This window comes from Brassica napus, chromosome C4 (genome assembly GCF_020379485.1).
Source record: "Brassica napus cultivar Da-Ae chromosome C4, Da-Ae, whole genome shotgun sequence".
NCBI classification, from domain to species: domain Eukaryota; kingdom Viridiplantae; phylum Streptophyta; class Magnoliopsida; order Brassicales; family Brassicaceae; genus Brassica; species Brassica napus.
The window spans coordinates 42,070,636-42,094,223 of record NC_063447.1 but is presented as its reverse complement, the minus strand read 5'-3'; the positions used below and the strand labels follow the sequence as shown (position 1 = coordinate 42,094,223).

General features: G+C 38.4%; 3 protein-coding genes and 1 long non-coding RNA gene across 6 annotated transcripts; 3 read left to right on the top strand and 1 right to left on the bottom strand.

Moving 5' to 3' along the window:
- Positions 1 to 1,818: 1,818 nt before the first annotated feature.
- LOC106435493 lies at positions 1,819 to 3,732 on the top strand. Its single transcript, XM_013876388.3, has 9 exons — positions 1,819 to 1,949; positions 2,025 to 2,287; positions 2,368 to 2,631; positions 2,720 to 2,865; positions 2,942 to 3,022; positions 3,113 to 3,211; positions 3,305 to 3,337; positions 3,417 to 3,500; positions 3,593 to 3,732. The coding sequence occupies exons 3-9, from the start codon at positions 2,376 to 2,378 to the stop codon at positions 3,665 to 3,667; spliced, it is 774 nt and encodes a 257-aa protein (XP_013731842.1). The 5' UTR covers positions 1,819 to 1,949; positions 2,025 to 2,287; positions 2,368 to 2,375; the 3' UTR covers positions 3,668 to 3,732.
- Positions 3,733 to 5,250: 1,518 nt separating this feature from the next.
- Positions 5,251 to 8,384, bottom strand: LOC125585519. Its single transcript, XR_007322491.1, has 2 exons — positions 5,687 to 8,384; positions 5,251 to 5,595 (listed from the first exon to the last, which is right to left on the bottom strand). It is a non-coding gene; the product is annotated as an uncharacterized LOC125585519 (long non-coding RNA).
- Positions 8,385 to 15,263: 6,879 nt separating this feature from the next.
- LOC106435497 (tubulin--tyrosine ligase-like protein 12) lies at positions 15,264 to 19,903 on the top strand. Of its 2 annotated transcripts, none has more exons than XM_048754756.1 (15): positions 15,264 to 15,615; positions 15,851 to 16,102; positions 16,186 to 16,310; positions 16,376 to 16,589; positions 16,745 to 16,870; positions 16,945 to 17,201; positions 17,461 to 17,568; positions 17,782 to 17,923; positions 18,018 to 18,183; positions 18,307 to 18,464; positions 18,581 to 18,904; positions 18,983 to 19,057; positions 19,153 to 19,222; positions 19,314 to 19,471; positions 19,567 to 19,903. In XM_048754756.1, exons 1-15 carry the CDS (start codon positions 15,346 to 15,348, stop codon positions 19,711 to 19,713), a joined length of 2,592 nt encoding a protein of 863 aa, XP_048610713.1. In that variant the 5' UTR covers positions 15,264 to 15,345; the 3' UTR covers positions 19,714 to 19,903. The 2 variants fall into 2 exon arrangements, with proteins under 2 accessions (XP_048610713.1, XP_048610714.1); XM_048754757.1 differs by having other exon boundaries at positions 15,296 to 15,664.
- Positions 19,904 to 20,856: 953 nt separating this feature from the next.
- On the top strand, positions 20,857 to 22,430 carry LOC106435489 (eukaryotic translation initiation factor 3 subunit J). Of its 2 annotated transcripts, none has more exons than XM_013876385.3 (5): positions 20,857 to 21,106; positions 21,384 to 21,461; positions 21,607 to 21,722; positions 21,815 to 21,957; positions 22,047 to 22,430. In XM_013876385.3, the coding sequence occupies exons 2-5, from the start codon at positions 21,449 to 21,451 to the stop codon at positions 22,195 to 22,197; spliced, it is 423 nt and encodes a 140-aa protein (XP_013731839.1). In that variant the 5' UTR covers positions 20,857 to 21,106; positions 21,384 to 21,448; the 3' UTR covers positions 22,198 to 22,430. The 2 variants fall into 2 exon arrangements, with proteins under 2 accessions (XP_013731839.1, XP_013731840.1); XM_013876386.3 differs by lacking the exon at positions 20,857 to 21,106 and adding an exon at positions 21,147 to 21,270.
- Positions 22,431 to 23,588: the final 1,158 nt, after the last annotated feature.

Here is a 23,588-nt window from a genome sequence, read left to right as displayed (position 1 = left end):
CTTTTTTTTTTAATTTTTTCGGTTTTTTATAAAACAAATTTTAAATTTTACAACTGATTTAAACTTTGTTTTAACTTTAGAATCATTGAGTTCTAATACAAAATTGAACAGTTTCGTAATAGAAATAAAATTGACAAAGGTTGCAAATTTATATACTTTACATCCACACGAAATCGAGAATTCAAGTTTAGCTTACAAGTTAGAATTGAACAAAATGGTCTAATTCAAAACAAAAGCCTAAAAAACAAAAACCTGATATATTAACAAAAGTTTATTGTATTATTTATATTATGTGGACGTGTGCGACTTCGGATTTACTCTGTCATATGACGGAATTACGTAGGTGGGTGGAAGGTGATGTTCAGACGTAAAACCTAAATGACATTAGACAGATCAAAACAATGGATGGAAATGAACGTACGATTAACCACATCAAGACTATATGTCCGACTAATGACTATTGATTCTCTGTGACGGTGAGAATTTTATCTTTATTGCTTTTTTTGCTATCCTATAATATAGGAAGGCGTGGAACGTGGGGACGTATTCAATACTACTGTTTAATTTATTTATTTGTAATATAGCTTGTTAACATATCGGTTTACAGACACCGACTGTTGCACAGAAGGTCATGTAAGAGAATTCCACCATTCTCACGAATGGTCAGAATTAACTCCGTAATGAAATACTACTATAATACTTAAGATAGAAGCTATAGCGATTGTGATGGCAACTCTGATTCTTTTGTGTCCAAGGAATCCAACTCGCACATCCGAAAAATATCTAAAACTTCGAATGTGCTTAAACTGTATCCGAGCATACACCAGCTGCTCCATGAACTTGAATAGCCATGTCCCATATTTTCAACGCCATGTTTGGATCTGAAACCTGAGTACCATAATTGACTTTGGTTCTTGAACGTCTACTTTGATCGATTTCTGACAGAATCACAAACTAACAATTACATAACATAATTTACCTTGGCTATCGCAAGAAATCCTCACGCTTTTTTTCGTTTTCAAACTTATATAGAGATACATCAAAGGCCTTACAATTTTTCAAGCGCTATACTGGAGCTGTCTTCCCTACAAAACCCAAAAACAATTCAATAAATAATTAGTTGATAGAAAACGTAGAATCACAGCATAGACCTTCTTGTGAGAGAGAATCTTGTTTGTATTGCTTGGGACACTAACCATTACTTAGAGTTTTCTCGGTCTTTTCCCGGTTTTACCACCCAAGTTTGAGCCTCTTGTTGTTTCAGGGAAATCGGATGTGACTCTTGCATTATTACCTGAAAATGGTAGCGAGTAACGTCTAATGGTAGTGAGAAATGATTCAATGCTTTTGAGAAGAAAAACACACATGTACATTTCATTCATTTATAATGGATCATGTAAATATTTTTACTTAGAGTTTTCTCGGTCTTTTCCCGGTTTTAACAATTGTTGCAAGTCCATAACAAATGAAACTTTATAAAATTAAATGATTCAATGCTTTTGAGAAGAAAAACACATATGTACATTTCATTCATTTATAATGGATCATGTAAATATTTTTAAACATCAAATTTCTGCAAGGCACTGGTCTTATCCTAGTCTAATGTTATTGTTTGAGTCAAGCATATAACGATTTTGCTTCTCAGTATCGTAAACATCACGCGTAAATAATGGTTTCAAAAATTGTAAACTAAAACTGACTAAGCTAAAAATTCTATACATAACGATAAAAAAAATATATATATATATATATATTATATATTAATTTTCGGTTGAGAGGAGGAATGAAACTCTAAAAGGATAATGGATTTGCAAGCGTCTGATTGACCTGGACCAGGGCAGGCTATCCCATAAAAATGGCCCATGAAGTGCAGTTATAAAAGAAAACCCTAAAATAGTGAGGGGAAGTCGTGGCTTTTATTTTATCTATACCTCTTATGCAGACCGGAGGTGGGTGATTTTCAGTCTGTTTAATTTGTTTGCCTCAGTGTTGAACTAATCCGATCGATTAATTAACTGTGTTAGGCTTAGAAGAGAAAGAGATGATGATGAAGAAGGTGAAGAAGGCGACGCCAGAGTTGGCGACCTCTAAAACGATCGTGTGGTGGGACATGGACAGCTGTCCGCTCAGCCAAGTCGAGTCGGTCCGAGAATAGACACGGAGTTGAAGAATCAAGGTTACAATGGTCCGCTCACAATAATTGGCATTGGTAACCTGGAAGGAGTCCCTCATGACTTTCTGAAAGCGCTCTCTTCCGGTGGAGTCGTTATTAAACAGCTTCCACTAGGTAAAAAATCTTTATCTCAAATTTTTTTTGTAGCAAAAAAAATAAAAAATCAGAGGTTTAGATTCTCAACTGGCATTCAGGATCCGACATGATGAGCTGTGTGCGCCGTGCTTTGTTTTCGAGAGAACCTCGTTTTGAACCTCCCTTGTCAATGATGCTCATAACTGCCGTCCATGCCGATCTATTGGAAGATGTCATTTGCGTGTTTTTTAATCGTGGCCCCCGTTACAATCTTCTGCTGGCTTTTCCAGCCGTTACCGAACATGCAGACCCAGAGCCTCCAACCCTACTAGTCGACAACTTTGGTGGAGAGTGGGTCTGGGATAGGCTTGGCTTACTGAAAGGTTGTTTTGTCTTCTCCCTCTCTATCTCTCTCTACCTCTACACCACCAAATTATTATTAGTTATGCTGTTGTTGTTTCTCCCCTACAGATCCAGATCTAGGGTCTGCCAACTATGATACCAGAAGACAGGACACAGGCTGTGAATCGCATTGTTGCGGATTATGCGACGATTTTTCTTCCGACAGCTTTGATGATTTCAAAGCCCACCTCGACAGTCCCCAACATGCAGTTAAGGTAAAGCATCCTTGCCTCCTCTAAATTTAAGTACAATTTTTCATCCTCTTATCTCCCGTTTTCCTTTTCATTCTAGATGCATGAGTATCTTAGTTACCTTGCGGGGAGGTTTTATCGGGTCTTAGAAAATTTTGAGTCCGCCGTTAGGCTTCAAGAGGCAAGTTTTTCTTCTTTTCTTCTTATTATAATACCAGAGTTGTTTTTTCACATAGAGATAATATCTAATCTCTGACTCCTACTGTTTCAGTCTTATCTTGCAAAAGTGGAGGCAAAAAGGCGAGAGTTTGTAAGGTGGTTCGGCTGGGATGATTCTGATGATGAGGATGATACTCCCAAGCCTCAGAAGGCAAGTTAGCGTTTCTTTTTTTTTTTTAATACATAAATATAAATCTTTTTCTCCATAAAACAACTCGTCAGCTCTACTCATTATTTTGTACAGTCCAAAAGGAGCAGCTTGACGAAGCCTAACTTGGCAAGTTTTTTTTTTAACCAAACATTATTTACTTTCTTAATCAAAACCTGATTTCTCATTAACAACTGTATGGTTGCAGGGGAAAAAATTCAAGGCCGTCCTTCTTTGCAAGGCTTCCTCTCTTAAGAAGAAGGCTACTGCCAAGCCCAAGAAGCCATCAAAGGCAAGTTTTTCTAACAAATCTACCGATTTCTCATTAACGACTTTGACTAGCAAAGACATTTTACATCTCTCTTTTCCCTTGGTTGTTTGCAGTCAAAAAGGTTGGCTATTGCAGAAGAAGCCGAGTGTTCCCTTCCAAAGAATGCTGCTACTACCATGTCCTCTTAAACATTTTCCTGCCTTGTCTCTTTGTTGTTGTTTTTAACTTTATGCTAGCTAAATACTTTTATCAACTCCTTGTTAAATTTCATCCATCCGTATTACTGCATTGTTTATTTGCTTCCATTTATAAAATTTTAATGGGTTCGCGAATTGGGCTTTTGCCCGACATAATACAGTAAATTAAAGAATAATGGTCAAAAAATTGTATGGAAGAGCTTCGAACCAGAGAAAAGGTGGGGTCAATGAACTAAAAACAGACCATACAAGCCGACGAACTTTCAGCCAACAACATGGTTGCGATATATATATATATATATATCTAACCTCCGTATCCGCCTCTGAAGCTATAAGAAGAGGTGATAACAATGTTTGCATACCTGATCCGGATTGGCGGTTGAACCGTAAATGGTACGTATACTGCTTATAAAAAAAAGATAATAAGCCCATAGAAAGTTTATATAAAGTTAAGTTTTAAGAAACCCTAAATGGTATGTACTGCTTATATATCTACCTCTGTCGGCGTTTTCAAACCTTAAGGTGATGATTGTTTGCATGGTTTTTAGATTTTGGTTTTTGGATTTTGGTTTTTAGTTTTTAGATTTTGATTTTAGTTTTTAGTTTTTGAATTTTTTGTAGATTTTAGTTTTTCAAAAAGCTTGATTGGTGATATTAGATTTTGGTTTTTGTTTTTTGAACTAAAATATATTATAAATATAAATTTTTTCTTCTAAACACCATTAAAAACAAAATTTTTTATTATCACTAAAATAAATAAACTTATATTAAAAAGTTTTTAAAATATATTATCGAATAAAAACTAATAGCTATATTTAAAATAACTTTAATTATATATCTTCAAAACAATAAACAATTAATAGCTAATATAGTAAAACAAAATAAAAATATTTAAAATTTAAAATATGGTAAAAATAGAATGACTATTTAATAAATGTATAATTCTTATAATTAGCTGTTATAATTAATTTAATAGTATGAAATATTATTTACATAATTATAAAACTAATTTAGCTAAACAAAACTCCAATAACTTAATTTTAAAAAAATATTTTTGTGGAACTCGAAACTACATGAATATAATCATCCACCATTTTTCATTCTAAATAAATTATAATTTTATTTTTCATTTTTTTTCATTTTAATGATTTATTGGATAGTTTAATTGATAACATAATGGTAAAACAAATCTGTGGGAATTGAGAAAGGAGATAAACATGGAATAACTATAAAAAAAAGTTTAAAAATAAAAGATTGTAAAAGAAAATAATGAATAAAAGAACTTACGTTGGCCACAATCTAAAAAACATAGCTTTTGGTTTTTGTGTAGAAATAGGTGGTTATTTGAAAAACTAGTTTTCCTAGATTTTAGGAAATCATTTTTTCCAAAATTTTGATTGGCAAAAAAAAATAGTTTTTCAAAAACAAAAGCCAGAAACCATTTCAGAAACTGAAAACAATCAAGCTCATAAATGTCTGACTAATGACTATTGATTATCTGTCGCGGTGAGAATTTTATCTTTATTGTTTTTTTTGCTATCCTATAATATAGGAAGGCGTGGAACGTGGGGACGTATTCAATACTACTGTTTAATTTATTTATTTGTAATATAGCTTGTTAACATATCGGTTTACAGACACCGAGTGTTGCACAGAAGGTCATGTAAGAGAATTCCACCATTGTCACGAATGGTCAGAATTAACTCCGTAATGAAATACTACTATAATACTTTAAGATAGAAGCTATAGCGATTGTGATGGCAACTCTGATTCTTTTGTGTCCAAGGAATCCAACTCGCACATCCGAAAAATATCTAAAGCTTCGAATGTGCTTAAAATGTATCCGAGCATACACCAGCTGCTCCATGAACTTGAATAGCCATGTCCCATATTTTCAACGCCATGTTTGGATCTGAAACCTGAGTACCATAATTGACTTTGGTTCTTGAACGCCTACTTTGATCGATTTCTGACAGAATCACAAACTAACAAATACATAACATAATTTACCTTGGCTATCGCAAGAAATCCTCACGCTTTTTTTCGTTTTCAAACTTATATAGAGAAACATCAAAGGCCTTACAATTTTTCAAGCGCTATACAGGAGCTGTCTTCCCTACAAAACCCAAAAACAATTCAATAAATAATTAGTTGATAGAAAACGTAGAATCACAGCATAGACCTTCTTGTGAGAGAGAATCTTGTTTGTATTGCTTGGGACACTAACCATTGAGTTTTTTTGGTCTTTTCCCGGTTTTGCCACCCAAGTTTGAGCCTCTTGTTGTTTCAGGAAAATCGGATGTGACTCTTGCATTATTACTTGAAGATGGTAGCGAGTAACGTCTAATGGTTTTGTCAGACCCTTGTTGCCCGGGGGAAGAAGTGTCATGTAGCCTCAGCTTTGCTTTCGCAGATTTAGTAGCTTGCATATAGCTTAGTACTCCCGAACTACTATTATGGTTACCATCAATTTTTTAAAATTCCTCAGGATGAGGATGTTCCACACACAGTCTGATTTCATCCTTTTTCTCTTCAAGCCGGATTTGGCTACTCAATCTCCTTTTGTGGAACCGGTTAAGGTTGAACAGAATTCTCAACAACATAATTATGTATTTTTCTCAAGCCTTGTTTCACATTTTCTAGATCAGCTTGAGGATTCTCTGCTGCTGGTGGTAGCTTGTTGAGAATTCTTTGTTGACAGAATCTGTAACGGCCCTAGCCCGGTGATCCTCATCAACTACAGTAATACAACTCATTTCATCCAATAAATCTTTTTAAAATTCAAATAGTCTTACACAAATCCGAACTCAACTTAAAGGCCAAAATATCCAACGAAAACTTAAAGAAAAAGGGTTTGAAAATAAAGGAAAAACTCAAGAAAACACTTGCACCATACGGACTTCTACTCCCGCTCCCTCTCGGCCGTACCTGCAGGAAGAGGGGTGAGTACGGAATACTCAGTGAGGACAGGTTCTGGGAACTCACGAACTCAACTCAGGAAGAGCAAGCAATCACAAGTCATGAGCTAATAAGATCTATTATACAGAAAACCAAAATACCCGACCATGAGCTAAGAAACCTACAATGCACGTTTTTATATCCCGCCTCTCGCGGTTGGATCGTCTCCTCATTCTCCGTGGGTAGCTCTCGCTAGACCACTACCCCATATTCCTGTGGGTGCTCCAACGGGACACTACCCCACAGCTCCTATGGGTGCCTAGCGTAGAGCTACTATCCACGTACGCCCTCTACCCTATATGATTCCCCAACCTCATACTTATCCTTAACGTCACTCACTTATCCATTTACATCACGTCTCAACATCTTATCATTCACATCACGTCTCAACATCTTATCATCACTTCCTTAACAACCCTAGTATGCATACAACCTCATCACAACAACACATACACATTTCATAACATCTAGATCTACCACATATCACATCAATACACATCACAAGTCTAGATCTGATTAACAAAGGACTAAGTCCCATTGGTTACTCAACATGAGGCAAGTTCAAAGCCAAGTCCTCACCTTAGCTTATCGCAGTGGTAGATCTGGATCTAGAATGGGAGAGATGATCACTTCCCGGAATCTGGTTCATAAGAAGGGTTCACAAGAGAGAGGAGGGTTTAGGATCCGTCATTTCCAATGACATAGAACTAGAGATCACGGTCTTACCTTGTAGTTCAGATCTCAACTGTTTGCACGAAACCGAATCAAGGAGGCGACGGCTAGGGGCTCGGGTGCGGCGACTAGGGCTTCGCAGGTGGTGGCTGGTGGCCGGCTTCGATGGAGGCGGGGTGGCGGCGGCTAGAGGCGGCGGCGGCGGGGTTCTGCTCGGGCAGGGCTTCGCTTGCTGTCTCTCTTGTGGCTAAACCCTAAGGGAGCTTCTCCTTTTATAAGAAGTGGAAGGGGTCATGTCTAGGGTTTCTCCTTCTTGGGCCTCCAGCACTTGAATTTCCTTTTGGGCCAGGCCCGGGATGTTACAATTCTCCCCCACTAGAAAGGGATTCGTCCCCGAATTCTGGACATCTTCCCGATTCCGTTCAACGTTTCCGAATATCCCGGGGTAGTTACCCTTCAAGTGAAACTCAGGTTCCCACACATCCTCGTGGATTCCATCCCTCTCCCTATGATTTTAGAGAATAGAGTAGGTATTGAGAGATTAAAGGAAGATTAGAGGAGATTAATGGGAGATTTGTCGAAAGATTAGGTAGTAATCATGTTTAAGAGTATTTAAGAATCATCATGAACAAGAGAGAAAGAGTCTAGAGAGATAATCCCAAACTTCTTAATTATTAATCTGATCAGAGTTTACAATATATATGAGGAGGCAACACTAGGATGAGGGTTTCATAAAGAGGCACTATTACAAGAGATAAGGTTTGCTGTAATTCAAACCATCCAATGAGCTTCTTCCTTGTGCATAAAGCTCCTTTTGCTTTATCCAGCTCTTCTCCAGCCTGTCACACGTGTCTCCTCTTCCCTTGCAACGGTCTGATGCCTTAGCAAAGGGAATAGGACTTCTCTTCTTCATCCAAAGTTACCCGGGTAACTAGTATAACTAGTATACTAGGATAACTAGGGTAACTTTGGTTTAACCCTTGGAAGTTACTCGGGTAAATAGTATTACTACGCCATGTACAGCCTCTTCATCATACTCAACTCCTCATGTCTTTCTCTTCCCATATATTGATCTCATCTTAACATTCCCCCTCAAGCTTAGATTTGTGAAAGTCTAAGCTTGGATAGCCATGAGATCTTCCTCATTAAAAACCTCACCAAGGAAAACCCATTGGGACAAGATGAGGGAAAAAGAGTAAAGACCTCATGACTTAGGGGATCAGCTCCTTCTCTTCCCAAGATCTATGAGTCCCAATCTGATGTGGATGGACTCCATAGTCTTTTGTCTTGCTGCCTTGGTGACACATCTGCCAACTGATCTTCACTTCTAGTATAACATGGCAAGATCACTCCCAAGACTATCATCTGCCTCACCTTGTGGCAATCTACTTCAATGTGCTTTGTCCTCTCATGAAACACTGAGTTTGTAGCAATGTGAATAGCCGCCTGATTGTCACAATGCATAGTCATTGGTGTTGCTTGCTCAATCTCCAAGTGCCTAAGAATCCCTTTGATCCATACCAACTCGTTGGTAAGCTTTAGCATAGCTCTATACTCAGCTTCAGCACTAGAGCATGATACAACCTTATGCTTCTTACTCTTCCAAGTAACCATGTTTACTCCAATGAAAGTGCAGTAGCCTGTTGTAGACCTTTTGTCTGCTCTATCACCTGCCCAATCAGCATCACAATAATCCACAACTTCAGTGCTTTTATTGCAGCCCATCCATATACCAAGCCCTTGAGTTCCATTCAGGTACACGAGAACCCTCTTCACCATGCGCCAGTGATGCTCTTTTGGAGCTTGCATATGCTGGCTCACTTGATTCACAGCAAAACAAATGTCTGGCCTAGTGATGGTCAAGTATATCAGCTTCCCCACAAGCTTCCTATACAACTTTGGATCATGGAACAACTTGATGTCTTCAATATCCCCCTCACGTGGAACCTTGTACCCATCCTCCATGGGCATCTTGGTTGTTCTTCCTCCATACACACCAGCATCCTTCAAGAGATCCAATGCATACTTCCTTTGAGAGATAAACAACCCTTCCTTGGATCTGCACAGCTCAATCCCAAGAAAGTACTTCATCTCTCCCAAATCCTTTATATCAAATATTGATTTCAGAAACTCCTTGATGGCTCGGATTCCTTCCTTATCACTGCCTGTTATGATGATGTCATCCACATACACAAGCAAAACAATGATGCATGAGGGAGTATTGAGAGTAAAGAGAGTGTGATCAAGCTCGGACTTCCTGAAGCCTCTACCATTCAGTGTTGTGCTTAGTTTATTGTACCATGCTCTAGGTGATTGTTTCAATCCATGGATGGCTTTCTTCAGCCTAAGAACATTTCCTGGCTTCATCATTCCTTCAATACACGGAGGTGGTAGCATATAGACTTCATCTTCTAGCTCTCCTTGGAGGAAAGCATTCTTCACATCCATTTGCCAAAGATCCCACCCAACGTTGGTTGCAACTGATAGTACAATCCTAATGGTATGGAGCTTTGCAAAAGGTGCAAAAGTATCAATGTAATCCTCTCCATAGGTTTGTGTGAAACCTCTTGCTACCAGCCTTGTCTTGCGCCTATTAATCTTCCCATTAGGTAAATACTTTATGGTGAAGATCCACTTGCATGACACAGATCTCTTCCCCTTAGGCAACTCACTCTCATACCATGTATCATTTCTAATCATGGCATCAGCCTCATCATTGACTGAATCCCTCCACTCTTGAATCAACATTGCTTCTTCATAGCTTCTTTGCACATAGCTTTCATCTAAACTTACCATAAAAGAGTAGTGCTCTTCCGGAAACTCAGCAAAGGAGCACACAGCTTGGGAAGGATGTTCCACAGTCTGGGCATTGTATAACACTCCCATGTTTACCCATTTTCTTGTGTCTGCCCACTCGGAAGCATCCCTCCTTACCCGTGTGCTTCTTCTCAAAGGAACTTCTACTTCTTCTTCAACAGCTTCCTCTTGTATCTGGATTTCTTCTCCAGCTTCCTGACCTTCATTATGAACTTCTCTTACTAATTCATCTTCACTTTGGACAGGAGAATCTGAGCCTTGATCTTCTAGACCTCCAACTTCTTCTGAACCTTGATCTTTTAACCCTTCAGCTTCAGATTCACTTTCCCCCTCATGTTCAAAGTGAGATGGTTCTTCAGCGGCCACTTGAGTAGGCTTTTCACGCCTGCTCTGATCCTGGGACACGCCAATACCGAGTTCTTCTAGTATGTTTCTCAAACTAGCAGCTCTATCTAATGGTTGAGAAAGTTCTTCAAGCTCCTCCCAATTCTTCTCTTCATAATACCCTTTATCTTCCATGAACTTCACATCCCTAGACACCAAGACTCTTCTAACAGTGGGATCAAAGCACTTGTATCCCTTTTGAGATGTGGAATATCCAATAAGCATAGCCTTGGTGCTCTTTGCTTCAAGTTTGTTTCTCATCTCTCCTGGCACCAGTACATAGCACACACACCCAAATGTCCTCAAGTGATCCAGAACTGGTCGAATCTTGTTGATTACCTCAAATGGAGACTGATCCTCTAGGATTCTGGTTGGTATCCTGTTGATCAGATAGCAAGCAGTCATCACAGCATCACTCCAAAATTTCTTAGGGACACTCTTGTGGAACATCATTGAACGGGCCACTTCCATGAGGTGTCTGTTCTTCCTTTCAGCAACTTCATTATGTTGTGGAGTGTAAGGACATCTAGTCTGATGTAGAATCCCATGTTGAGCTAGGTGATCTTTGAATGCGTGGCCTATGTATTCCCCACCATTATCTGACCTGAAACTCTTAATCTTGGCATGATAATGGTTAATAACATAGCTTTGAAAAATTTTAAATGCATCAAGAACCATATCTTTTGTTTTAATGAGTGTTAACCAGGTGTATTTGAATTTTTCATCAATGAATGTGACATAATACTTATAATCATCCCTAGATAAACATGGTACAGTCCAAACATCAGAGTGAATCAAATCAAAGCAATTCTCATAAATAGTGGATGATCTTTGAAACACAATCCTACAATGTTTGCCCAAAATACATGCCTCACAATCATTATTTTTAAACATGACACTTGGTAACATAATGCTTAAAGCCCTAACATGTGGATGCCCAAGTCTAGTATGCCACAATGCATCTTTACTTAAGGAAGAAACAGAACAAAATGAGAAGCAATAACTAGAGATGGGACTAAGATCTTCAAGCATATAAAGGTCTCCTTTGGTTGCTCCTTGCCCAATCAACTTACTGCTCTTAATATCATGAAACTTAACATCATCAGGACTAAAAATAACATTGCATTGAAGATCAGTGGTGCATCTTTTGACAGATAAAATATTAGAAGTAAACTCAGGCATGAAAAATGCTTTAAAGTCCTTATCAAACAGTTTCAGTTTACCAATTCCTCTAATAGGAATTCTATCTCCATTAGCAATCATAACATGTCCATGAGCCAGTTCTATGTCTTTAATCAGGTTATTATCACTAATCATATGATGAGATGCACCGGAATCAATGATCAAAGGTTTATGCATGTTTCTAGTAATCTCAGTCCTTGATGGTTCATTTTGTTTTATCAGGTTTCCTAGTAATCCTAACATCTTACTAGTTATACTCGGCTCACTAGTAGCAGTGTAAGTGCTTTTAAACATGTCTAGTAACTTATCAGTATTACTAGGATTACCATCAGTAGTGTAAGAGCTTTTAAAAATGTATAGTAACTTATCAGTAGTACTAGGCAATGTATGAGCAGCATATGAGTATCCAAGGGTGTTTCCGAGAGTGTTACCAGACTCCTTAAGAGCTTTGAAGAAGGCTTCAAGGTCAGCTCTCTTGAATACCTCCTGATCCATACCCTTTCCAATTAGTTGATGAGATGCCAAGGCTCTACCTTCACTTTCACCCACCTTAGCGCCTGAGCTAGCTCCGGATGAACCAGCACCATTTGCTTCAGCAGAAAGATGAGCTTTTGATTCCCTATCCCTGTTGGACCCACGTGGCCTGAGGTGAGGATGTAGGATCCAACACTCACTCTTTTTATGACCGGTCCTCTTGCAATGCTCACAGCTTCCCTCATACTTTTCATACTTCCTTCCTGAGCTTATGTATGCAGCCTTGTTTGCTTGCATTCCTTCAGCTTGATGAGCCATAGTGAGCTCACCCTTGCCTCCAAACAGGCCAAGAGATCCCTCCTCCTTCTGAAGTTGCGCGCATACTTCCTCCATGGATGGTAGGTTAGGCGATCTCAAGATGTGTTTGATGACATCCTTGTAGCAAGGATCCAATGTCATCAACAACCCAAACACTCGGAAGCATCCCTCCTTACCCGTGTGCTTGATCAGTGGTGTTAGGTCTTAGACTTTCAAGTTCACACCATAATGATCCAAACTTTCCCATGTGTTTGGTGAGCTCTCCTCCATCTTGCTTCATGGAGTTAATGGCTCTCTTCAGCTCAAACACACGACTGATGTTAGAGACGTTTCCAAACGTCTTTAAGAGGGTCTCCCACAAGTGTTTGGGAGTCTCACAGTAGCTGTAAGATTCAAGAAGAGGGACATCAAGAGATCCTTGCAGCACAGAGAGCACCATCAAGTCTTCTTGCACCCACTTCTTTGCTTCAGCTTTGGTGAGAGTCTTTTCCTCTTCACCTTCTTCAGTTTCGTTGGCCACTGGCTTCGGACCATCATCAGTGATGTGGCTCCACAGCCCTAGCCTTCCAATAGTAGTCTTCACCAATCGAGACCACAAGAGGTAGTTTGAACCACCTTTCTACGCAACCGGGACAGTAGCTAGCTTGCTGAAGTTGTTTCCCTCCATCTTCTCTTGCTAGAACCATAAATGACCAGAAAGCTTCAAACTTGCAACTCAACTGAAGAACACACAGTACCAGACTTCAAGAACACACGAACTCAAAGCACAGCACCACAGGACTCAACTTTATCACACAGCTTCACGGAACACTCAAAAACACAAGAGCAAGAACACAAGAACACAAGAGCTGGAGAAAGAAAGAAATGGAACGAGGTTTCTCAATATCAAAGCCAACCTGGCTCTGATACCATATGATTTTAGAGAACAGAGTAGGTATTGAGAGATTAAAGGAAGATTAGAGGAGATTAATGGGAGATTTGTAGAGAGATTAGGTAGTAATCATGTTTAAGAGTATTTAAGAATCATCATGAACAAGAGAGAGTCTAGAGAGATAATCCCAAACTTATTAATTATTAATCTGATCAGAGTTTACAATATATATGAGGAAGCAACACTAGGATGAGGGTTTCATAAAGAGGCACTATTACAAGAGATAAAGTTTGCTTTAATTCAAACCATCCAATGAGCTTCTTCCTTGTGCATAAAGCTCCTTTTGCTTTATCCAGCTCTTCTCCAGCCTGTCACATGTGCCTCCTCTTCCCTTGCAATGGTCTGATGCCTTAGCAAAGGGAATAAAGCTTCTCTTCTTCATCCAAAGTTACCCGGGTAACTAGTATAACTAGTATACTAGGATAACTAGGGTAACTTTGGTTTAACCCTTGGAAGTTACTCGGGTAACTAGTATTACTACGCCATGTACGGCCTCTTCATCATACTCAACTCCTCATGTCTTTATCTTCCCATATATTGATCTCATCTCAACACTCCCAGCGTACGAGAACCATCCTTTCCTTCCGTCCACGGTTATCCACCTCTTTTTCATCCACAATCTTCACTGGTTTGCTAACCAACGACAGGTTACGTTGCGCATCTGTAGGTGGATGCGGCAGGATCAACTCGGGCTCTCGTATAATCTTCCATAGCACTGAGATGTGGAACACGTCATGGAAATCAGATAATTCCGGCGGTAGTGCCAGCCGGTACGCGACTGCGCCGATCTTTTCCTTTATCACGTATGGGCCCATGTACCTGGGTCTCAACTTCTTCAACTTCCGGTTTGAATCACTCCCTCGGAAGGTCCTCATTTTCAAATACACTTCGTCCCCTACTGCAAACTCTAGCTTCTTCCTGTGTTTGTCGGCGTAGCTCTTCTGGCGGTCGTGTGCTATTTTCAATCTTTCCTTGAGGAGTTCTACTTGCTTGATCGTTTCTCCGACTAGTTCTGGAGTCATATCCCGTTTCTCCCCCACTTCGGTCCAACATAAGGGGGTCCTACAGGGCCGCCCATACAATGCTTCGTACGGAGACATTTCAATGCTCGCATGGTAGCTGTTGTTATAAGAGAACTCCACCAATGGTAGATACTCGCTCCATTTACCCCCCCCCCATTCCAGGACGCTCGACCTCAACATATCCTCGAGTGTTTGGATGGTCTTCTCGGATTGTCCATCCGTCTGGGGGTGGTAGGTGGTGCTAAGGCGAACCTTTGTTCCCAAAGCCCTTTGAAAAGCCTGCCAAAAGGTTGAGGTAAATTTCGGGTCCCGGTCAGATACTATGCTTACAGGTACTCCGTGCAGCTTCACTATCGTGCGCATGTATTCCCGAGCTAATTTTTCGGTCTTATCAGTAGTTCGTAGAGGCAGGAAATGAACCGTCTTTGTTAGACGATCTACTATAACCCATATGGCGTCCCTGTTCCCCGTGGTCCGCGGTAAACCCGTGACGAAATCCATTGTTACCATATCCCATTTCCATTGGGGTAGAGGTAGCTCTTGCAGCAGTCCTCGCGAGACTTCGCGTTCCGCCTTAACCAGCTGACAGTTCTGATACCGGGCTATCCACAATCTGTTGCTGGCCCACAACAAAGTATGTCACGTGTAAGAAGTGTCTTTAGGTGTAATAGAAAGTCAAAAAGTGTCTTAGTGTAATCAACTCAAAAAAAAATGTAGTAGAAATGTAAAAATGTTATAAAAAGAAGAAAAAAGAGGGGAGGTTAGGGTTTAGGACGCAACCGAAAACCAAACCAGTTCGCAAAACCGAACTTAGATTAGTATTTGTAAAATAACACACCATGGGCCGCCAGAAGACCACATGAAACAAAACCTCAAGAAAACCTTCAAGAGAGAGCAGAGCAAAGCAAAAAATGGCGAACAAAATCTCGAGTTTGGAAGATTTCGTGAAGGTACATGGAATCCTCTTGGCGGCTTCTGGTTTGCCGCAGAAACTGTACGCACGCCTCTTCCACAAACTTGCTTCGGATACTTTAGATGGCGGCGCTCACTTCCAGATCGAACCCTGCGACGATGGTCGGAGACGGAGGCTTGTGCTCACTTCCGAATCTATGCCTAAAGACTCTGACGTCTTCCTTATCGACCACGCCTGGACTTTTCGTCTTCCCGATGCCTATAAACAGGTGTGAACGAACTTGACACTGATTCTAGGAATCCAACTTTCATTTCATGGTACAAGTTTGTTTGAGCAATGATATCTTCATATTTTTTTTGATTCAATATGAGAAATTTCTGTCTATTTGTACATAAATTTGCAAATTCGTTTTTGTAAGCTTAATATTTGCATTTTCCCTTAATTTATAGGATTCTGACAGATTGGTTCAATGATTGTTTCTTGGTTTTTTTTGGCTACTTCAGCTTCAGGAAATTCCCGGTTTGGCCGAGAGGATGGGTTCTTTGATGTGTGTTGATACTGATTTAGAAGGAAAAGCTGGAGAAGAAGAAGAAGACACAGAGAATTATGAGCAACTCTCTGTTCATCAGGCACTAGAGAGTGAAATTCGTTCTGCTGCGGATAAAGGATATGACTCTTTAAGATGGCTGGAGTTGGAGGGTCTTGGAATAGATGACGACACATTCCTGTCCCTTCATTTCCCTAGTAAGTTTCAGGTACGCCTTTACATCTTTCCTCAAAAAGAATATGCATGAGAGTTTGTCAAAAATACGAAGCTTCTAACTGCCAATTTTGGTAGGATTTGCTGGCGCTGAGTCTTTTCGGGAACAAGCTTGAGAGTGCGGATGTGGTTATACAAGAGGTTACAAAGCTTAAGAATCTCAAGGCTTTGTGGCTGAATGACAATCCTGTTCTTCACAAAAGGTGACTGTGAAGTTAGAAAAGGAATACGATAACAGATTTCTCTCATGTATTTTTATTTGTTTCAGTGAAGGTCGGTTGGCTGACGAAATATTGAAAAGCTGTCCTAGTCTGGAAATCTACAACTCGTGTTTTACCCCTAACTACGGGCTGTGGGCACTTGGTTTCTGTGGAGATGTATTTGGGAAGGATAGTCCTGATTATGTTCAGCAGGATCAACCCTTGCGCAATGTCACCTCACTTGACCTTTCAAACCGGTCAATACACAATCTAGCAAATAAGGTTCTTTTTTTGTGTGCCCTTACTTCTTCTAAGATAGATAGAGACTAGATTGTATTGATGAACAATAAACATATCTGTTGGAATTTTTGTGTCCTATAGACTCTCTCTTTCTTAGGTGTCTGATTTGTATACCTTTGCTTTCTTCATTTTTTCAGGCATTCTCTGTGCATGAGTTGCCCTTACTCTCTCATCTTAATATCCGTGGAAACCCATTGGATCAGAATTCTGTTGGAGAACTGTTTCAAGTCTTGAAGCTCTTCCCTTCGCTGTCTTCCTTAGAGGTAATTCTTGGAAGCTGTCTTTTCATATTTGGATAAAAGTTAGTAGTTACCATAACGTTTTGTTTTGTTTGTAGGTTGACATACCTGGACCTCTTGGAAACAGTGCTGTAGAGATTATTGAATCTCTCCCGAACCTTTCTTTGTTAAATGGCGTTGACACAGCTAAAATATTTGAAAATGGAAAGCATGTTGTTGACTCGATTATTCAACCATGGCTTCCCGAGCCGAAACCCGAGGATAGTCTCATTGACCGTGTTCTTGGTGCAATGTGGTTGTATGTGATGAATTATCGTCTTGCGGATGAGGAAAAGATTGATGAAACTTCCTTGTGGTATGCAATGTTTTTCATTTTCTGCTATATTACTATTCTCTTGTGCTGCTTGTTTAAAATGTTCTAACATTTATCATTTAAAAAGAAAAATTTGAAAAACTCAGAAATATAATCTAATGCAAAACATATTTAGTGAGATTGCTATAATGTTGAGACGATTCAACCCAATCACCAAAAGCTGTAGGAGCTTTTGGAGTACACATCAATGCTTCTCAATACTTTTTGTGATGTTTTGTATGTTGGTTTACTCCTTTTGCAGGTATGTGATGGATGAACTGGGTTCAGCTTTGGGGCATAGCGATGAACCCAATTTCAAAGTGGCTCCTTTTCTTTTCATGCCTTCCGGGAATCTAGACTCTGCTGTGAGGTATAAATTTTCCGATTTTTCTTCTGCTCACTCGTGTTAGCTTTTTTCATTTCTTTCCCTGGTGCTGCAAACACTTCTTATGTTTGCAGTTTAAAAATGTATGTGATTGATGAGGTCTCATACACTATATAAGCAAAATATCTCCACAATGTTACATTGTTATTTTCTGTGTATCTGACATACGCCCATGTTTATTTTGGTTCAATGTTCCAGCTATTCAATAATGTGGCCTATCAAAAGTTGTCATAAAGGTGATGAGTGCACTCGTGATTTTCTATCTGGTATTGGGGAGGACAAGCATCGGTCTGCCAGGCTCACAGCTTGGTTTCACACTCCTGAGAACTATTTTATTCATGTACATCCCCTGTGCCCCCTTTTAGCTTGCTGTTATCGTCTCCTTGGAATATTTCTGTTCATTAAAAGAGTATTCCCTGTTGTTGATTCTGTAGGAGTTTGAGAAATACCAACAAAATCAGCATGCGAAAGCTTTCAAGTCTCTACCTTTGACACCTTCAATTTCCCAAAGCATTCGCCATAGTGATGGGTCTCCTTTACTGGTGCATACGGATCTACCTCAAGTTGAAGAGTTTCTGACACGTTCAGAATTTGTGCTCAGTAAGTTCTCATGATATATTCAATACGACTTTGAACTTACCCACCATAAGTCCCAGCTTTTTGAATTATCTTTCGTCAAATATCTTTGTTGTTTTCTAAGTTGTGTCAACCACCTGTTTGCAGCAAATGAACCAAAAGATGCAGACATTATATGGACGAGTATGCAGGTAGACGAGGAGGTGAAGAAAGCGGTGGGACTAACAGATGACCAATACATAAATCAGTTTCCCTTTGAGGCTTGTCTTGTTATGAAGCATCATCTTGCGGAGACTATTCAAAAGGTAAATTCCATTAGGAAAACTTGTATATTAGATTACATCTGTTTGTTTTGTGGTCACAAAATATAACTAAGACGGTACATATCAGCTGATATAACTTTTGATGTTCTGCTATACAGGCTTATGGATCTCCAGAATGGTTACAGCCTACATACAATCTTGAAACAGAGCTGACCCAGTTTATCGGGGACTATTGCGTACGCAAACGTGATGGTTTGGACAATTTGTGGATCTTGAAACCATGGAATATGGCAAGGACAATCGACACAAGTATAACCGACAATTTATCAGCTATCATCCGCATGATGGAAACTGGTCCAAAGATCTGCCAGAAGTACATAGAGCACCCTGCTTTGTTCAAGGGGAAGAAATTTGATCTGCGATACGTTGTCCTGCTGCGGAGCATTGACCCGCTGGAGATTTACCTGACAGATATCTTTTGGGTAAATGCTCATTCATAGCAGCCACTAATATTGAATTAAGGAGCATATATGCCACCAATCCTACTTGTTTGATTTCAGGTTAGGTTGTCGAATAACCCATATTCATTGGAGAAGCACAGTTTCTTTGAATATGAAACCCACTTCACTGTCATGGTAATGTTCATTCCACTTAAAAGTTCAGTTCTGATAAAGATTGCATCATCCTATATAACAACAACTCATGTTTCCCATTTTCTTATGTGTTCCAGAACTATGGACGGAAGTTGAATCACAAGCCCACAGCAGAGTTTGTGAGAGAGTTTGAACAAGAACATAACGGTACACACTGTATTTGTATTTCCTTCCTCCACATATATATATGTCTTTGTTCTTTTGTTTCTATCAAATAACACAATTCTACTCTTAATAGTTAAATGGATGGATATTCATGAGAAGGTGAAGCAAGTGATACGTCAAGTGTTTGAGGCGGCGGCTCTTGTGCATCCGGAAATGAAATCTGACAAATCAAGGGCCATGTACGGAGTAGATGTGATGCTCGATAGCTCCTTCCAGCCAAAAATCTTGGAGGTACGTCTCACCTGCCTTTTCCTTTTGATACGTAAACAAGAAAAGCTTTTTGGAAACGCAACTTGCCTTATCAATGATTGTCTAATGCTACACAGGTTACATACTGTCCTGACTGCATGAGGGCTTGCACCTACGACATGGAAACCATAAACGGAAAAGGAATCGTGAAAGCCAAAGAATTTTTCAACTATGTTTTTGGGTGTCTCTTCTTGGGCGAGACTTCTCACGTGACTCCCTTGTGAGCTCGGCAGCTTACGATGATGGGTGGTTTGGTTGGGAACTATTGAACTGTTTTGGTTTGGAACCATGTCTTTTCTTTTTGTTTTTGTAGTGTTTTCTATATGCACCATGGGAATCATTTCCAAAACCTTTTTCCTTTTGTGTGGTCGGTGATTGAAATCTTAATATTCAGGGGTTTCTTTTTGCAACTAATTTAGTTATTTCTTTTGATAAAATCTTAATATGATAAAATAAGGTTACATAACTTCATTACATATAAGAGTTTACAACCATTAGTTTTAGCCCTCCAAAGAAAATTACATCACATACAAATAATTCTGAATTTAAAGTCGAAAATCAGTAGTCTGAAAGTTTTCTAGAAATTCTTTGGTTTTGAAATAGAAATATAATTGTAGAAATAGAAGTATAATAATATTTTACAATTTTCAAAATATTATTTAATTCTATTTTTATAATTATATTGCTTTTAATACTAAAATAAATCTTCAAAAATTCAAGCAGTTTTGTTTTTTAAATACTGTAATTTTCTAATCACAATACCATTAGTTTCTTTTTAAAATATTATTTAATTTTACGTTTTGATAATTATATACTTAACAAAAAATTTCTTAATTTATAGTATTTGATTTAATATATTTTAATCAAATGAAACAGGTACAAAAATATCTTTTCAAAACTATAATTTTAAATATATATTATTAAATAAAAAATATTTATTTTATCTTAATGTTTATATATAATCAATTCAAAATTAAATATTGGTAGAAAATAATAAATTTTAAAATCAATAAAAAATTATTTTTAAATATATTTTAATTTGAAACTTTTATTTGGTGCATATTATGCAGGAAAACACCTAATTTCTAATATATGCTAGAAGAAAAAAAAATTCGACAGTATATGTTTTATGTAAAACATCGTCAAATTACATGTACATAAAAATTATGATCATTGGAATACGAAAAACTGAAAAATATATCAAAACAGTTAGAAAAAGTAACGGATTAATGGAATAAAATTTTAATGGCTACACTTAATTTACTTTTTTTCGGTTTCTCTTCATTCACTTCCACCAAAAAAAAAAATTGAGAATTCAATTCGATAATTAAAATCACAGAATAAATGGAATAATTTCTGTTATCGGACTTTTGGTCTAACGCTTTTCTTAAAAAAAAACATTTCCTAAAAAAAATTAAGCGAGCACGTTCTGGAAACTCTCTCTCTCTCTCTTGAGTCTTGAGAGACAGAGAAAACCCTAAAAAGCCATCAAAACACTTGTCTCCTCGCTGTCGTTTCTGTCTTCTTTCCTTAACGTTTCACCGACGCATCGAACTCTCATCTTCTTCTTTTGTTTTCTTCGTGGCGATTTACCCTCTCTACCCTCTAGAGTTTCAGGTAATTTCTCTTCCGCCTCCATCCCTCGGGTTCTCAGTTTGATTAATGTCAAAATTATTATCTCGAATTGTGTCCATTGCCAATGTTCTTTCTTCTCAATCCTGTGATTTAACCTACGATTCATAGAGCTTAATTAGTAGTCAGTTGTTTCACTGTTAGATTGGGTTTGTTCATTCATCCTAAAAGTTTTGTGTAATATATCATTAATTTGGCTAACATTACTCTCTCTTTTGCTTAAAAATCTTAACTTCGAGAGCCCTTGTGTCTGCTTGTGCAGGTTTTCAGTTGGGCACTTCAGAACAGCAGATACTTTTTTTTTTGTCTAGATAACTGGCAACAAAGATGGATGATTGGGGTAAGATTTATACATCAACCATTGTTTTCATTACTTTTGGTTTTGTAAAAGATTAGTACTTGCTGCTGTGTATTTAAGTTATGCTCTCTAAGATTGTTTAATATATTCATATGTCAGGAGTTCTCATTTTTCTTTCTGATTTCAGAGGCTGAGGATTTTCAACCACTTCCTGCAAAAGTTGTACTCAAGAGTAACTGGGATGACGAGGATGTGGATGAGAATGATATCAAGGACTCCTGGGAGGATGAGCCTGTTCCTCCTGTATATTTTACTTTTACATTATTTGTTTTGTTTGCATAATTTGGTTGAAATTACAGGTAAACAATCTTTTTTATTTATTTATTTATTCGTAGGCACCTGCAGTAAAGCCTGCTACTGAGAAGGCTCCAAAGAAAGCAGCAGCAGCAGCAAAGGGTGTGGAGAAGAAGGCTAAAACTGTTGAAGCTTCAAAGGAAGAACCTTTAGATCCTTTTGCTGAGAAACTTCGCATGCAGAGGTGTAATATTGGAAACTTTTCACTCCTATATTTGCTTTCTTCATTCTACTACTGTCAGTTTCTAATGGTTCGTATTATTCTTCTCTTAGGCTAGTGGAGGAAGCTGATTACCAGGCAACTGCTGAACTCTTTGGAGCAAAGACTCAAGAACAAAACATCGATATTTTTATTCCCAAGTCTGAAAGCGATTTCTTGGAATATGCTGAAAGCTATTTCTTGGAATATGGAGAAGAGATTTAAATCATCGGCGGTTTTTTAATACATATCTATTAAACTAACAGTTTGGTAAAACTATAAAACTCTGTCTTTTCTCAGTTTTCTTTGCTTGGTTTGTTTTGAAATTATGTATTAATATTTTCTTTTTTCGGCAAACATTTTTTACTTTATTTAATTAGAAGTATGGTACAGCGATTGTCATTTGTATCATTGAGTTTAATTTCAAACTAACATGAAGAATTCACATGTTCACGTTATACATAACCTCTAGTGCAATATTCTAAAAGTTCAATATTAGAAATTTAGAACTATATTGGTTAACTCCATTAAACTGTATCTCCTTTAACTTGATTAATCCGGTAGTGTGGAAGAATTCATGACAATTCAGTATAATATTATTAAAATATATATATATATATATATATCAAATTTCAGGAAGGTTTTTCAAAATTTTAGAAAGATGTTTTACATATTTAAAAATATTTTACTAATATACATATAATTTAAATTCAGTGAAGTATTCGTAAATATATATTCATGAATATCTTTCTAAAAACATATCTAAAAGAAAAATTTCCTAAAATGTGTTAGAAATATGAGAGAAGTGTTGTTGTGAAAGTTGTGTCTTTCTCATTAGCTCTCACTATCAATATATAGTGGAGGTTCCAAGGGTTTACAACAAGGAGAGTATCTACACATTTATTACATATTGACCACAAATATCTAGACTTGGTCAAAGCTCATAAATGCTCCGGTTGAATGAGTCTTCATCTTGACTAGTCTTGGACGGATGAGACGAACCGGAGACGGGTGTAGACGGACCGGATAGTCTGGACGGATGTAAACCTCCTTGATGGTTAATGGCAATCCACATATCCATATCATGGATTTATAACACTCACCCTTGGATGCCATAACCATATCGGACTTGTAATGTGCTAACGTTGCCTCATTAAAACCTCTCCCGGAAAACCCAAAACCCAATGTGGTAAAAAGGGAAACCAAGGACAGGAAAAAGAGTACAACACACATTACTCCCCCTGATTTGGACATCACTGAAGGTCCTTGAGTCTTCGCATGCCAATCTGCTGCGTAAGCTTCCTGAATGTGCTGGTGGGAAGTGACTTGGTGAAGAGGTCGGCTGAGTTCTCACTTGACCGGATTTGAGTGACGCTGACCTCCTTGGCTTTCTGCAACTCATGTGTGGAAGAACTTGGGTAGTATATGTTTGGTTCGGTCACCTTTGATATACCCATCTTTGAGTTGAGCAATGCAGGCTGCATTATCCTCATATATGATGGTCGGACCATTGTCCTCGACCATTCCACTATCTGATCGGATGTGTTGAGTCATAGACCTCAACCATACACACTCACGACTTGCCTCATGCATGGCTAAGATTTCTGAGTGATTTG

Coding starts and splice junctions, on each gene's coding strand:
- LOC106435493 (XM_013876388.3), top strand. CDS start 2,376: ATGATGAGCTGTGTGCGCCGTGCTTTGTTTTCGAGAGAACCTCGTTTT. Junction 2,632..2,719: donor TAGGCTTGGCTTACTGAAAG/GTTGTTTTGTCT, acceptor TCTCCCCTACAG/ATCCAGATCTAGGGTCTGCC. Junction 3,212..3,304: donor ATACTCCCAAGCCTCAGAAG/GCAAGTTAGCGT, acceptor TATTTTGTACAG/TCCAAAAGGAGCAGCTTGAC.
- LOC106435497 (XM_048754756.1), top strand. CDS start 15,346: ATGGCGAACAAAATCTCGAGTTTGGAAGATTTCGTGAAGGTACATGGA. Junction 16,103..16,185: donor ATTTCCCTAGTAAGTTTCAG/GTACGCCTTTAC, acceptor CAATTTTGGTAG/GATTTGCTGGCGCTGAGTCT. Junction 17,202..17,460: donor ATTGATGAAACTTCCTTGTG/GTATGCAATGTT, acceptor CTCCTTTTGCAG/GTATGTGATGGATGAACTGG.
- LOC106435489 (XM_013876385.3), top strand. Junction 21,723..21,814: donor AGGATGAGCCTGTTCCTCCT/GTATATTTTACT, acceptor ATTTATTCGTAG/GCACCTGCAGTAAAGCCTGC. Junction 21,958..22,046: donor GAGAAACTTCGCATGCAGAG/GTGTAATATTGG, acceptor TTCTTCTCTTAG/GCTAGTGGAGGAAGCTGATT.